Below are 13,910 nucleotides of genomic sequence, written 5' to 3' on the forward strand. Positions count from 1 at the left end.
GAAGACACATTTTTATCCAAAAACATGTAGAGATGCTTGTTTGACAAAGGAACAGTGTGAGCCCTCAGAGCCCTACAAAGTCTAAGCACAGCTTCTTTGGTATTGGGGTGTTATTGGTTTAATAAAAACTGGGTTATTTAGCCTACTGCCATTGATGAGAGAACAGAGCAACCGGACAGTCGGCAGCACTGGGTGCTTGTTTAGGAGAGGGGTTATCTCTGTGGGTATATTCTGATGGACCTGTTGTGTACAATATATTTGTATGCATTTAGAGCAAGTGTTGATGGCCCCAATATAACAGAACTGATAATTTTGGATTTTGATATTGTATATCTGACAATACAAGTGTTTTAAAAATGCCCAGATGCCCAGGATTGCTACCAATAAGTTCCTTATGGAAAGTGCATACATCCAACTTGTTAATAAAACAGATATCCAAATTTAGGGCAGCTGTTTCTGTAGCATGAAACGCGTGTTTTTCTTTTCACGTCTTTCTTGCTCTGCTGATGCAAAGGAAATTTGTTCTAATCTCTGTGGGTGTTTTTTGAAAAAAAAAATCTACTTTTTTATTTTTACAGGACATGAATTAAGAACAAGAGAAACTTGTTTCTAACTTCTTAAATTGAAACACATTTCTGAAAAACTAATGAACTTCATATTGATTTCCAAGGCATCTCTGTTTCAGCGACTAATGAAAGCACCGAGTGGAAATGTTTGCTGTTATTACATGTTTTTTAACATACAGCACCTGCATACCAGAAGCCCTGTAAAACAGTCTATATCATGGTGTTATAATTGCTAAGGCATGCACAGCCTCAAATGGCACATTTTTTTTTAAGGAAAAAGTATAACAGTAAAAATGAGGGACACTTCGTTCCAGAAGGTATGGTTATCTTCCACTGCTCACCAGTCAGATCTATATTGATGCATAAAAGCTGGCAAAACAGGATTTTTAGTAGAGAGAGTAGTCTAGCTTATGGGATCACCTTACATACAAAAGTCATGAATGAGAGAGGTCTTGTGTAGCTATACAATCTTTTGGCCATAATGCAGTTCACCTTAATAGTGCCTTTTAGCATGATATAGATGGAACTATTCAACACAAACCTTCAGTTGGTCTTCATTACTTGTTTTATTTGGTTTTTGTTTGCTTGTTTTGTTTTTATTTATTAGCATTACCATTTGTCTATTTTTAGCCTGCAAATGAAATGTTTGTCAAGTCCACTAACCCCCCCCCCACCACAACCAAAAAAAACCACAGACTAATGGCTTATTGATTAATTGTTATTTTTATATGTACAGGTATGGGACCCATTATCCAGAATGTTTGGGAACTGGGGTTTTCCGGATAAGAAGTCTTTTCGGTTTTCCTACCTTAAGTCTACTAAAAAAAATATTTATACAGTAATTAAACCCAATAGGATTGTTTTGCCTCCAATAAGGATTAATTGTATCTTAGTTGGGATCAAGTACAAGGTACTGTTTTATTATTACAGAGAAAAAGGAAACCATTTTTAAAAATGTTAATTATTTGATTACAATGGAGTCTATGGGAGATGGCCTTTCCGTAATTCGGAACTTTCTGGATAATGGGTTTCTGGATAAGGGGTCCGATACCTGTATGTGTTTATCTTGTTTTCTGAACCTCTCCTATTGATCTTCCATGTTGAATTCCAAACTGGAATCTTATTGCTAGAGAATAATGGCCCTAGCAACCTGATAGCAATTTCCACATGTAGGGATGAGGGAATTTACAGAAAATTTGTGAGTAGTGAAAATCATTGCAAATCTGTGCTAGAAATTTACCATCCATATTGTTTCACTGGGAAAACAATGTGTTTTTTCAAGCAGGATTGACTTAAAAGCACTTGTCATGAGAACAATTTTAGAAAAAAGCCAATTGACTCCAATGCATGTGGTACAAGAAAAAACACCCACAGACAAATGCCCTTGACATCAATGCATCTGGCGCAAAAAAAAAACCATCTCATGAATTCCCTTTGACGCTAATGCATTTGTCACAAGAAAAACCTGAGAAAAAACACCATTGACTTCAATGCACTTGGCTGACAAAAACACCCACTGATTCCAATGCATTTAGAAGAACAAAAGAAAAACACTGATTAACTCATTTCACTAATTTTTAGGGGTTTTGTGAATTTTACAGCAAAACCAAACAGGCAGTTTCGCTTATCACTAGTGATATATTTTTCACCAGCATCATTTTTTTAAGAAAGTATATGCTTATTAATAACTCTTGTAGTTTTTTCACTTCATATTTTTGTTTTGATTAGCTTGATGGCTGTGACCTTTACTTATCAAGTAATGGATATCTCCAGGGCTACAGTTAGCTTTGTTTAGGGGTCTTTCTGTAATTTGGATCTCCATACTAAAAAATCAATAACACATTAATTAAACCCAACAGGATTGTTTTCATCCAATAAGGATTATTTCAATTACATGGTACTGTTTTATTATTACAGAGAAAAAGGTAATCAGTTTTAAAATTCGGAATTGATTAAAATGGCGTCTATGGGAGAAGGGCTTTCCGTAATTCAGAGCTTTCTGGATAATGGGTTTCTGGATAAGGGATTCCATACCTGTATATTGATTAAATTATAAATGCACTGAATGATGATATGAAAGTATTGAACTTGATGAATAGTTGTTTTTCTAAGCTATATATCCATATGTATCATGTTATAATTTTAGCATCTAGATCCTGTTGCTCATAACAACCTTCTACTTCTCAACTGTATTTTTGCCCTTTGCGTGCCAGGTATTGTAGAATCGACAGAAGTCATATGCTGGTTCCTTACTGATCTGTGTTGTTGTAAAACAACACACAGCATGGACAGATCAATGAGGGCCAGCATACAAAAGGTTTAATGAAACATATATGCTAGCTTTATTTAATGTTTACATTTTACTTTATTTTCCCATAAATATTCACTAAAACATCTGGTCAAACAATCCTCTGCATAAAGAGCTTTATTTATCTACATATTTATACGTATTAATGAGTGGGACTTAACATATTTCTTGGCAAATTAAAATGACATCTCATCCACAGGCTCCAGTGAAGCAATCCTTGCTGGGCTTAGCAAACAGTAAGTGTTGAATTGGACATGGAAGTACTTAGTTTTATTCATAAAGAAACCCATGCAAAGCATTTATTGCATAATTGGCCTCTTTACATGGCCTAGACATGGATGAATGTAGGGATTGTGCAGCAGATTGAAAGATAATGTAAAGTTGTAAGTTTCTGGTACTTATACGCAAAACCAAGCGACGCACAGGTTGAAAATAGTTAGATGTTGAGTGCCAACACCAAGGGGCAGATTTATGATTGCAATCATAAAGGATGAGGGTTTTTTCCGAAACACAGTGAGGCACACAGTGATGCATTATTACAACTGCAATCAAATTCAGGTCCACGATGTGCTGATGTTAACCTTAAAGGGAATCAAAATTCAAAAAATGAATTGCTTTTTTGGGGGGATTTACATTAATTTTCTGTTTTCAGTGGTTTCTGAAATATTTGAATTTTTACACAGCTACCGTGCTTTTTGCTCAACTGAGAGTCAGTAACTCTGGGGTAAATAGAGTAAATAGAATATAGAAAGTGCATAAATAGTTAGGCTCTCACCTTTAAAGGGGAACTAAACCCTTACAATGAATATAGGTAAATTTTACCCCCTGAAATCACCGGTTTAAAGTTTCAGCACTGATTCAGACCTTCAAATTTGTGCATGGGGGTCACCATCCTGTATTTTGCTAGAAGTGTCAGTAACACTGCACATGCTCAGTGTGGTCTGGACATCCATTGAGAAGCTTAGGGATTCTCTCAAATCATCAATGCCTTGTACTGTGACATTTATAATATATACAGTATATTGTGGGTCTGTTTCTAAGCTCAGTAACTGACAGCACCACAGCGCATGTGCAGGGAATCAGCAAAAATGAAGATGGGGAGCTACTGGGGCATCTTTATAAGTACAGACCCGCACTTCTAAAAGGCTGAGGTTGCTGTGAGCTGGTACAGAGTTTTAAAAGATAATGTGCTGCATTTCTGGCCACTTCTTTGTTAAGCTTTAGTTCTCCTTTAAAGAAAGCATCTAACCTGAAAGCCTGCTATTTGTCGTCTAAAATTAATAATGTGTACCACTAAAACAGAAAATTAACTTACCAAAGTGCTTGAAGGGCCAGAGCAAGTTAATATCAATTCATTTGGGAGAGAGGGGTTGGACCCCCTTTAAACAATATGGCATACCACCATTTTATCTGGAAGAAAAGATTCTTCTGAAATTTCAAAAATGATTACTGAAAATTTAATGTAATATAGTAACCCATAGCAAACAGCAGGTAGCATTTACTAAGGTGCTTTTGTATAAAAGTAGACAATTGATTGGTTGCTATAATTCCTCATCATCTGCAATCTATAATCTTTGTGCACTAAACAAGAGCAGTCTGGCCAGGCTCATTTTTGCACATTACAGAAATGTCTTTTTGCGCCTTGCCCCCAGTAAATTTCAGCATTAATGTTGAAAATAAGTTTACACTTTTCCTGCCTCCTTTTTCATTAAGGTTGTTAATATTTTTTCAGTTGTGCTCTGTATTTAATTATTTAAGGTGATTGTAATTGATGCTTTATTGTTCTGTTTAGAAATGATATTTGCCCAAAATAAAATGAACGTAAGGGAGCCACATGTGGGCCATTTATCATGCAAGCAGTGCTAAAACCAACTATTTGGAATACTTAACCATTTCTGGAAAACTGCCAGATACGTGGTTACATTTTTTTGAATGCCTTTCCTTATGTAATTTACCAGTGTTTTGTGCGTGGTCATCTGGAAACAAGCTACACTGGAACATGTGTGAAAAATGGTCTTTGAAATCCCAAAACAGGCCAGGAGTCAGGGGTATTCTTACTGAGGAAGATCATTGTGCGATGTAGATCTACTATGCTCTATGCTTTTGTAACATGTCCAAAACTTGTGATATATTCATAGGTCCATTTGTTTCATAAAAATAGACAAAAATTGGCCATGCCCTTATTCCAGGTGTGTCAGTGTCCTAAACATCATATAACATTTATTTTAAACGTTTAAATGCTTTGATTGACTTAGGGGCCGATTTACTAAGACACGAATTCGAATCCGAATTGGAAAAATTCCGATTGGAAAACGAACATTTTGCGACTTTTTCGTATTTTTTGCGATTTTTTTCGGCGACTTTACGACTTTTCGGAAATTATCGCGACTTTTTCATTACCAATACGATTTGCGCGAAAAAATGCGAGTTTTTCGTAGCCATTCCGAAAGTTGCGCAAAATCTGGCGATTTTTTCGTAGCGTTAAAACTTGCGCGAAAAGTCGCGCCTTTTTCGTAGCGTTAACTTAAAAGGTGCGACATTTCGCGCAAGTTTTAACTCTACAAAAAAATCGCGATTTTGCGCAACTTTCGGAATGGCTACGAAAAACTCGCGTTTTTTTGCGCAAATCATATTGGTAACGAAAAAGTCGCGACAATTTTCCGAAAAAATTGCAAAATACCGATCATTACGAAAAAAACGCAATCGGACGCATTTGGCCCGTTCGTGGGTTAGTAAATGTGCCCCTTAAGGTATAGTGGTCCAAAAAACTGATCCGGAAAAATCCCAAGTCTCAGCATTCCATATAACAGATCTCATGCCTGTAGATGCCACACTTTAAAAAAGTAAAAAAGATCTATGTATGTATGTATGTACATATGTATATCTGTATTTATATACTGCTCTTTATGTATGCAGCAAATTCATGAAACAGCCCCTTACATACCCTCTTTTGACATCTGCTTATTCAGTCAGGCTTATGTAAAAAATGTACATAAACACTATGTGAACTGTAAATGTATTTTTTACACAGATATATGCAGACATACCTGATACCACAGGAGGCCATGTTACTTGTTAGAACAATTTCCCAACCTATTTAAGTTCAGAATATAAAGTGCTCCTGGTATTCAATTCTCTGGAATAATCACATCACAGTTGATGGATTCAAGTCCCAGAATTCATCATGTCACTCTGTGAGCCTAAGTGGGGGGAGGGTCCCTGAGTATCATGATATGGTATATGTCTGTGTATAGAACACACATTTATAACTGGAAGTTTAGATAATTTTTATGGAACTTTTTTTCCAGCTAAAAGTTTTTTGGGCATGAACCAGTGGTGTGTAACTACTTTGCAGTGGGCCCTCCACCAAGAATCTTCTCTCCACCCGCTCATGCCCTCCACTGGAGTATAAATCCTCACTCCCTGTATATTTTTGCTTTAAGGAAGACTTGTGAGAAGAAGAATGGTGGGAGTAAAAGTTGAACCGCCTGGTTGGTAGGCTTCCAGAATGAGTAGAAAATGTGAGAAGGAAAAGTAGGTTTTAATGCATGTTTTGTAGGCAAGCAAATAGAATTCTTTTCAGACAGGACATGGAATTCCACTTAAATTGAGCTTATTGGAAACATTTTGCATTCAAAGGATGTTGTAGTTAGGGATTCTGGAAGAAACAAATGTATGGGGAAATGCAGGCAATGCTTAATAAAGAACATGCAAATGGCAAAGGAAAACTTGTATGGGAAGTGACTATAGAGGGTTGTGCAAATGTAAATAAGGATTTTCAATCTGGGAGCATCTAACACGGAATCCAAATTATCTAATGAGCCCTTTACAAAAGATTTGTTAAACTTGATCACAGCAATAATCTGAACATTTTATTTTTAGCATAAACAATAAAATGGAATCATCTGTAAACAAAACTTGGTCATTTAAATCATCTAGTAATTTGGTCATATGACTAAGCGAGGTTAACGTAGTAAAAGTTCCAGATCACGCCAGACCTAACAACCCATACCAACCAAGAAGTAGGTAGCACTTAGTTTAAAAGCAATAATAATTGTTATCCTTTAGTTATATAGTGCTGACATATTACACAACATTCTACAGACTATACATCATTCACACCAGACCCTGTTCCAGCAGAGCTTACTATCTAAGGTCCCTATCACATTCACACGCACAATGGCCAAGTTTCTAAGGAGCCAATAAAACTGGCTGTATGTTCTTGGAGTATGAGAGTGTGGGAGTACGCATGGGGAGAACAAGCCAAGAACTCCAGTGCTGCTCCAAAGCAGCAATGCTGATTACTGTCCTACAGAGCTGTCTGATATCTTGTTTGCTATGGGTCAATAGAACTGGTTCAAAGTTTGCACTATAATTACTTTACTCATTAACGGTTTGGATTTAAATCTGACGACATGTATGAATAGATGGCTCTGGCAATGTAGAATCTTTCTGCAGGGGGGCTGGGAATGGCAAAAACATTCCCCTTCATAAAAATAGCAGCTTGCAGTTTAACAATACCGCTTTAAACAAGAAGTATGAATTTCCAGTGAAGCACTTTGCTAACTCTGTACGTACTTGTGATGGTCTTTCTATTTTGGTGGAATGTTTCCAAGCATTGCACAAAAGCATCTGCAGTTACAGACTTTGCAGACATAAAACAGACAATCGCTGAAAGAGGCAGACACGTTTATGGGTAAAAGGATACAAGTTCTTCAAGCAACAGCATGACACGTCTACCACAAGAACTACACTTCAGCATTTTAGATAGGAAAATACAAATAAACAACAACAATAAAATAATTTCTTATAAATAACAGTTTAAAAAAAGACCAGCAATTAGGACAATGGATTCTGGCACGCCATCAAACCCAGCAAACAAAAGTCTGAAAACATAAAACTTCCTTAAATCATGGCAAGTCTTTCTGCTGCCAGCAGACCCCATGCCAAACCTTTCCTCTCTGCCTTTCACACATGCTTACATGACAGGCTCATAAATTTGACAATTATACAGCTTTGGTGTCAGGCAAAACTTAATAGAATATAATGAAAATGTGAAATTTATTTTAAAATTAGATTGTCCTATTCGTTTTAGGGCTAGGATAAAACTAACTTTGACTCTTTGATGCCAACAGCCATTCCATGATGTATGGGATATGCCGAATCCTGAAAGTGGATAGGGGCAGAATCATAAATTCATAATAACTGACACAGATACAGTACTCAGTGCCATCAATAGAGTGTTAAAATTAAGGGGCAAGGGTAATTTTAAATAATATTCTACATTGCTGTAGATTGTCCAAGCGCCTTTGCAGCTGTTATTCTGCAATGCTTCTCTCCAATCTGGAATTACAAATGTTATCTGTATTAAATATCTTTCTATATAGTATTTATTATTCTTTTTCCTTTCAGACATCCAAAACTTTAGATGGTTGTCACCCTAGCAACTAGACAGAAATCCAAATACCATACTAACACCCTCTATAACAAAAACATGAAGTCTTTCCGTTCAGCAGCATTTAGGGTCAGATGATCTCCTGTTGGATTTGGGCCCTAATGGGGCAGCATAATAAGATTTCCTTTGTATTCCTTGAGGTGGCTATACATGTTACAATTATGATCTTTGCAGTGATCATCAGCTCTACTATCGTTAAGAGCTGAATTGTCAGATATGCAGGTAGAAACAAAAAAATTTTACTTCTATCTGACGATTCAGCATTAATGTTTTGTGGATGTCGGGCACCTTCAAAGGTCCAATAGGCGAGATGATGGATATCCAAGGCTTTTGCTGGTATAAGTCTTCTCATCCCCCACCATACATGCACCAAATATTGTACGAAACCTAGTTTTGTACAATAATATCAGGCCACCTTTATTTTACCATGTGCATCCCACCCTACTATGTACTGTCCAAAAATTGGCCAGATGTCGATCAGGCAGGATTCATTTTCCCATTAGATCAGGGCCTGCATCAGCTCATTGATGCGGTCCTCGCTCCAACAGCTCCCATACCTGTAGTAGCCAAACAAGTGGATCCTAATGTGTATGGCCACATTAAGTGCATTGACAGGGTATTTGGTCAATCAGTAATATTATAAGCTGTGAGTACTTTTATAGACCCAGAGTATCTGTGACTGTTGCAGCATGTTTTTACACAACAGCATGTTGTATTTTGGCATTATTGTTCCGTTAAAACACTTTCATATGTTACCTATCTGCACGCAATGTTTTCTTTTATACAAAGACGACAGATGCTACCAACTGCATTTTAGGAAGATTAATGTTAAACCAAAATGTCAGGCACCCGTGGCGCAATGCAATTCAAAGATTGCTACCCGTGGAGAGAATTGCTAAATGCAACAAATCTCTTGTACGTTCACAACATTTGTAAGTGTCTGTAACATCTCTTAACCTCTTGTGAGAAGGGCAGCTTATTAGATCTATGGAAATAAATGAGATTATTTATCTGTATAATTGAACACTACAGAAATGGATTACACTCGAATGAAAGACCCACAGGAGCAAAGTATAGAGAAGACCATCAGAAGAGAACACAATGTGGATCTTTCCACTTCTTGCTATATGATGATATTGTTCATGATAAAACCCCCACATGAGCCAAACACTTACAGATTCAGCAATAACACAGACTATACACTGTAACATCTATTTTAAATGATGTCAAATTTTAAAAGGTATATCTAAACTAGATTTTTCCAGTCACAAGCCCTAAACTACAAATTTAGGCTAGGGCACAAACAACACAACCTTGCCTTCCAACACTTGTATTCCTTTGCTATACTCCATTCTGGGAAATTTTGAGCTATTTTACACATTCAGATTTTTCTATTTAATAGCTATTTTAGTAATTTACCAATATTTGGCAAACACAGAGAATTCCTTTGTGTCCTAGATGTGCTCTACAACACTAAAGGGCCACTATACCGTGCAATTTTCATAAATGGAGAATACCCATTAATGTGTTTCTCTGCAGAAGCTATGAGAAAATGTAAGGAGTTGTGGCTTAAGTTTTTAAGATTTTGTTCTAATGTCCATTCCCACCTTGACATTATACATTTTTAGGGTATTATTACACAACAAGAAAGATGTGGGAGTTTATTGTCAAAAGCAAACTAAAAAAGCTGGACATATAAAAAAAACTTAGGGGAGTAAAGCTAAAGGAAATGAATGACTCAAATCTTATGACTCAAATATTTACATTAGACAAATGCAATGTTAAAGGACATTTTGGCTTTTTAAAAAACAACATTCAGTTTATGTCAAAGAGTAATTCTGGGACCTCATATCACACCTCTTCTTTGTACCTGTTCCAGATCCCACCACATCCCTGTTAGGGGACTCTGACATAGCATCGGCCAGTCGTTCACGGAGACCTTCATCTGTGCTTTCAATAGAGGAGATGTGTCGGAGCCCAGAACTTTCTGGCCAGCTGCCGCAAACCTCTAATAGCGTCACACTCCGATCATATGCGCCTTAAATAGAAAAAAAAAAGATAAATTATCTTTTCTCTCTCTTTTATGACTTAACATGCACATTAATAAATATATTCAAGTTCAATTTTTAAAAAAATATCATGCAAATATAGTTAACAATTTACACTGTTCAAGAGATTAAAATATTAGAAGTAGGATCTAGATGTGGAACTAGAACTCACAGAAGCCCTTAGACTTAAGGTGGCCGCTCCTGTGGTATCCTGCTATCTCATGAGCCAAATGGATGGATACTGTATGAGGGGGCCATACATGGTATGTCCACATCTACTGTTTTGTTCATTTAGGCTGACAGCGGGAAGTGAACAGGAGCTGCGGCTCATTTACAAGAAAACACCCTTGCAGATGTTGGTCACAAACTGGCCAAACTGGCTGACTTTCTCTGTCCATATATACCCAGTCTAAGAACTTTAGTTGCAACACCTCCTAGTGGTTTGATTAAAAAGATCCTTTAAAGGATCCACATTTACAAAGAATCATGTCCAGTTTTGCCATCTCCTTTATTATAGGTCAAAGCACTGCTTTATTAATAAAACAAAATACTACTACAAAATAAATACAGCTCTCCCCATTAACAAATGTACTAAGGCAATAACAAGGGTAAAATATTTTAGTTGTTTGAAACTGTACTAACATCAGCAGTTAAGTATATACGGAATGTTTATAAAATAATATAAATTATATGCTTTGTAGTCCTGTGCAGTTAAACAGAGCAAAAGAAATCAACATAAATTTCACAGGAGACAGGTCTGCTTCCAGTCTCTATGAAGTGCAGCACTCTTTACTGGAATGAAAGAGCCTGCCGTACATTTCTGTGGCACATTCCAAATCTAAAATTACAGAGGAAATAATCCCTGTTTACGAGTGGCATTTATCCTTTATTTTCCATCAAAGAGAATATGTGCCCAGTTTATATGTAAGTATTCTTTCATTTTATATATTTTTTTTTACATATTTAGTAACGCACCCTAGCATTGATTATACCATATTTATTTGCATATTTGTGTTTAGTTATAGTATGAAGCAGCACCCACAATTGCTTTGGTGAGATTACTCCAAAATTCTAACAATTCAGTGACCTCTGTTGGATAAAAATGGTTGACTCCTGTCTTCATACAGAGTAACTTTGGAACAAATTATGTCTCAGACATTGCAGTACAACTTGTTTACTCAGCAAGAAATACCTGACAACATGGAAAATGAATCCTTAATTCATAAGTGGTCATTATAATGGAAAGGCATAGGGGCATTGCTTCTTCCATTAATATAACATTGATCTTCTTTATATTCGTATCAATGCACCTGATTGAACACTGAAATACTGCTTGGCCAAGCAAAAGTATTTTGTATAGTTTCAATAAAACAACACCCCTACTGGCCATAAATAGACATCCATAGCTTGCTGAAGTTTATGGAAAATGCTTCTGCCAAGGAAAGTAATACAGCAGGTCTCATAAGGTAATAGGCGCATACGGTATTAAATTTAGAATAGCTAGTCTGTGCAGAAAATAAGTGTACTTCAGCTTGACTGCATAGTTTAGCGTAAGTAAACAAAAGATAAGCAGAAATAAGGTACAATGTTTATTTGCAGTATTTGTTTACCTGTCTGGCTAAAAGCAAGATACCTATTACAAATTAATTATTATTATATACCTTTCTGTTATATTGGTAGAATAATTGCCTGTTTTTCAATAGTTGCTCAGCAACCCCCACCCCTGTACAAGTTACATTTTGTTTATTCATATCAGGCTGAGCTGCCATACTGCCTTCCTGCTCAATCTCAACATAGGCTGCAGGGGAATACTGACATAGCAAATGGTAAAATACTTGCTTAGAAAAACTCATCTTTGAATGCAAAACCTGTGATTTACTGAGAGAGAAAAGTCATCAAGATTAAAGTCTTCCTCCCACATAGACAGACTGTTAGATAACAATATATTATTTAAAGCTAAAGTAGAAAGCAGCTTGTGGTAAAACATTTCTCCCAAGTCCCATAAAAAATTCTCTCCTCTCCCATCACCATCTAAGATGTATCCTTTGCTATTTTCTCTGCACTGCCATACCAACATGTGCATAAGCAGACACATCACATTTCCTGCATACTGACTGGGGTACATGGCAAAGGAATGAATTGGCCAATCAATGCCTGGAGCTGAAATACCAAGCTAAATAATATAGCTGTCTTTATTATGCGGCATTTTATGTCTGCAAAATGCTCCCATTCTTCCTAAGATGACAAGTAAAAGGAGGAAGTTAAGTGGGTGTGCAATGAATAAAAATATTCTTTTATTTTCTAAAAAAAACTCTCAACAACATAAATGTTTGGCCTTTTAGTTGCTACTGCTAAAATAACACCATCCTGAATAGCCGTGTCAATAAAGGGAAGTCATATAAAACATAGCAGTTGTGGGGAACAGGTTGTATGTTCTTATCTTTGTTACTGAGGCCAGTTTTTGTGTATATTATTCAGCTTGCTTTCTATGTCGGAAATGCTACACAGACCTATATAGAAAATGCAATAATATGTGAAGGAGCCCCAGTGCAAGTCTTATATTAATGCGTAGCAGTGTTTCTTAAGCTTTTTTGCTTTTTTTTTTAAGAACCAAATTAAGTTTGATATAGCTTTGTGATCCAAAAATTCATAACTTTTTAAGAAATAGATTCTATTGAATTGAGAAGTTTTCCTCTATTCAGGTGGAATATGGTGACATTCCTCGTTAATGGCACAAGGACCCATTTTTGGGGCCTGGCCCATAGGTTAAGAATCCCTGATACACAGGGAACAACCATTGCCACTTATCTGTAATTCCTAATAAATAGATTTTTTGTGACTTTAATATTTTCCATGTACATATTCAATCATTATTAATACTCATTATTTAAATATTGGTTTCTCCTAACATAACTATTCCATAAAAAATCTCTGCATCTAAATTTTCTCTGGGTTATGTTTGAATGTATCAGGTTCAAAGGGTCACTGGCAGAATATATCACACAGTATCCTGTAACAAGTACTGAATCAATGCAAAAAAAAAATATTAAACATATTTTTACTGAAATAACCTGAAAAGAAAGTTGAATTTCTCACATTCATGTCTGTTTTCCATTGTACGTGTTCAAATAAACAAAAAAATACTTTCTGCACCTGTACACACGGAATCGTTAAAAACCACACACATACACAAAAAGTGTGTTTTTCTTTCTCTTTACACTTTAAATATAACAAGTTAAAGGACTTTAGGGGGAGGAGGGGAACTGAATATCAGGTACTTTGTATGGAAAATTTTTACTAACAGTCGTGCTTTGTTGGTTAAAGCTCCGAGCATTTCCAGCATTAGCAGGTAACTGAATATGAAACATTTACTAGGCCTGTTTTCTGCCAGCCTATGGCGGAACAAAAAATGCAAATGCCTGTGCGTCTCAAAGTTAAAAGTACATGAAACACGTCCTTGTTATCAGCCCTTTGGTTTTCCCCTTTGATCAGCCGTCAGAAACTATCTACACTTGTACTCAGTGACTGTACAG

General features: G+C 36.3%; 1 protein-coding gene across 5 annotated transcripts in view; it reads right to left on the bottom strand.

The window, feature by feature from the left end:
* The window catches only part of bcas3 (breast carcinoma amplified sequence 3), a 584,912-nt gene that overhangs the window by 36,764 nt on the left and 534,238 nt on the right, over nt 1–13,910 (bottom strand). For 3 of the 5 annotated variants that reach the window (XM_031896950.1, XM_031896949.1, XM_004911624.4), the window contains one exon: nt 10,200–10,367. In XM_031896950.1, coding sequence (XP_031752810.1) covers nt 10,200–10,367 — 168 coding nt within the window. Of the gene's footprint in view, nt 1–10,186; nt 10,368–13,910 lie in introns of all 5 variants that reach the window. The other 2 variants (XM_031896951.1, XM_004911625.4) reach the window with 1 other exon arrangement.

This window comes from Xenopus tropicalis, chromosome 2, assembly GCF_000004195.4.
Source record: "Xenopus tropicalis strain Nigerian chromosome 2, UCB_Xtro_10.0, whole genome shotgun sequence".
Classification (NCBI taxonomy): domain Eukaryota; kingdom Metazoa; phylum Chordata; class Amphibia; order Anura; family Pipidae; genus Xenopus; species Xenopus tropicalis.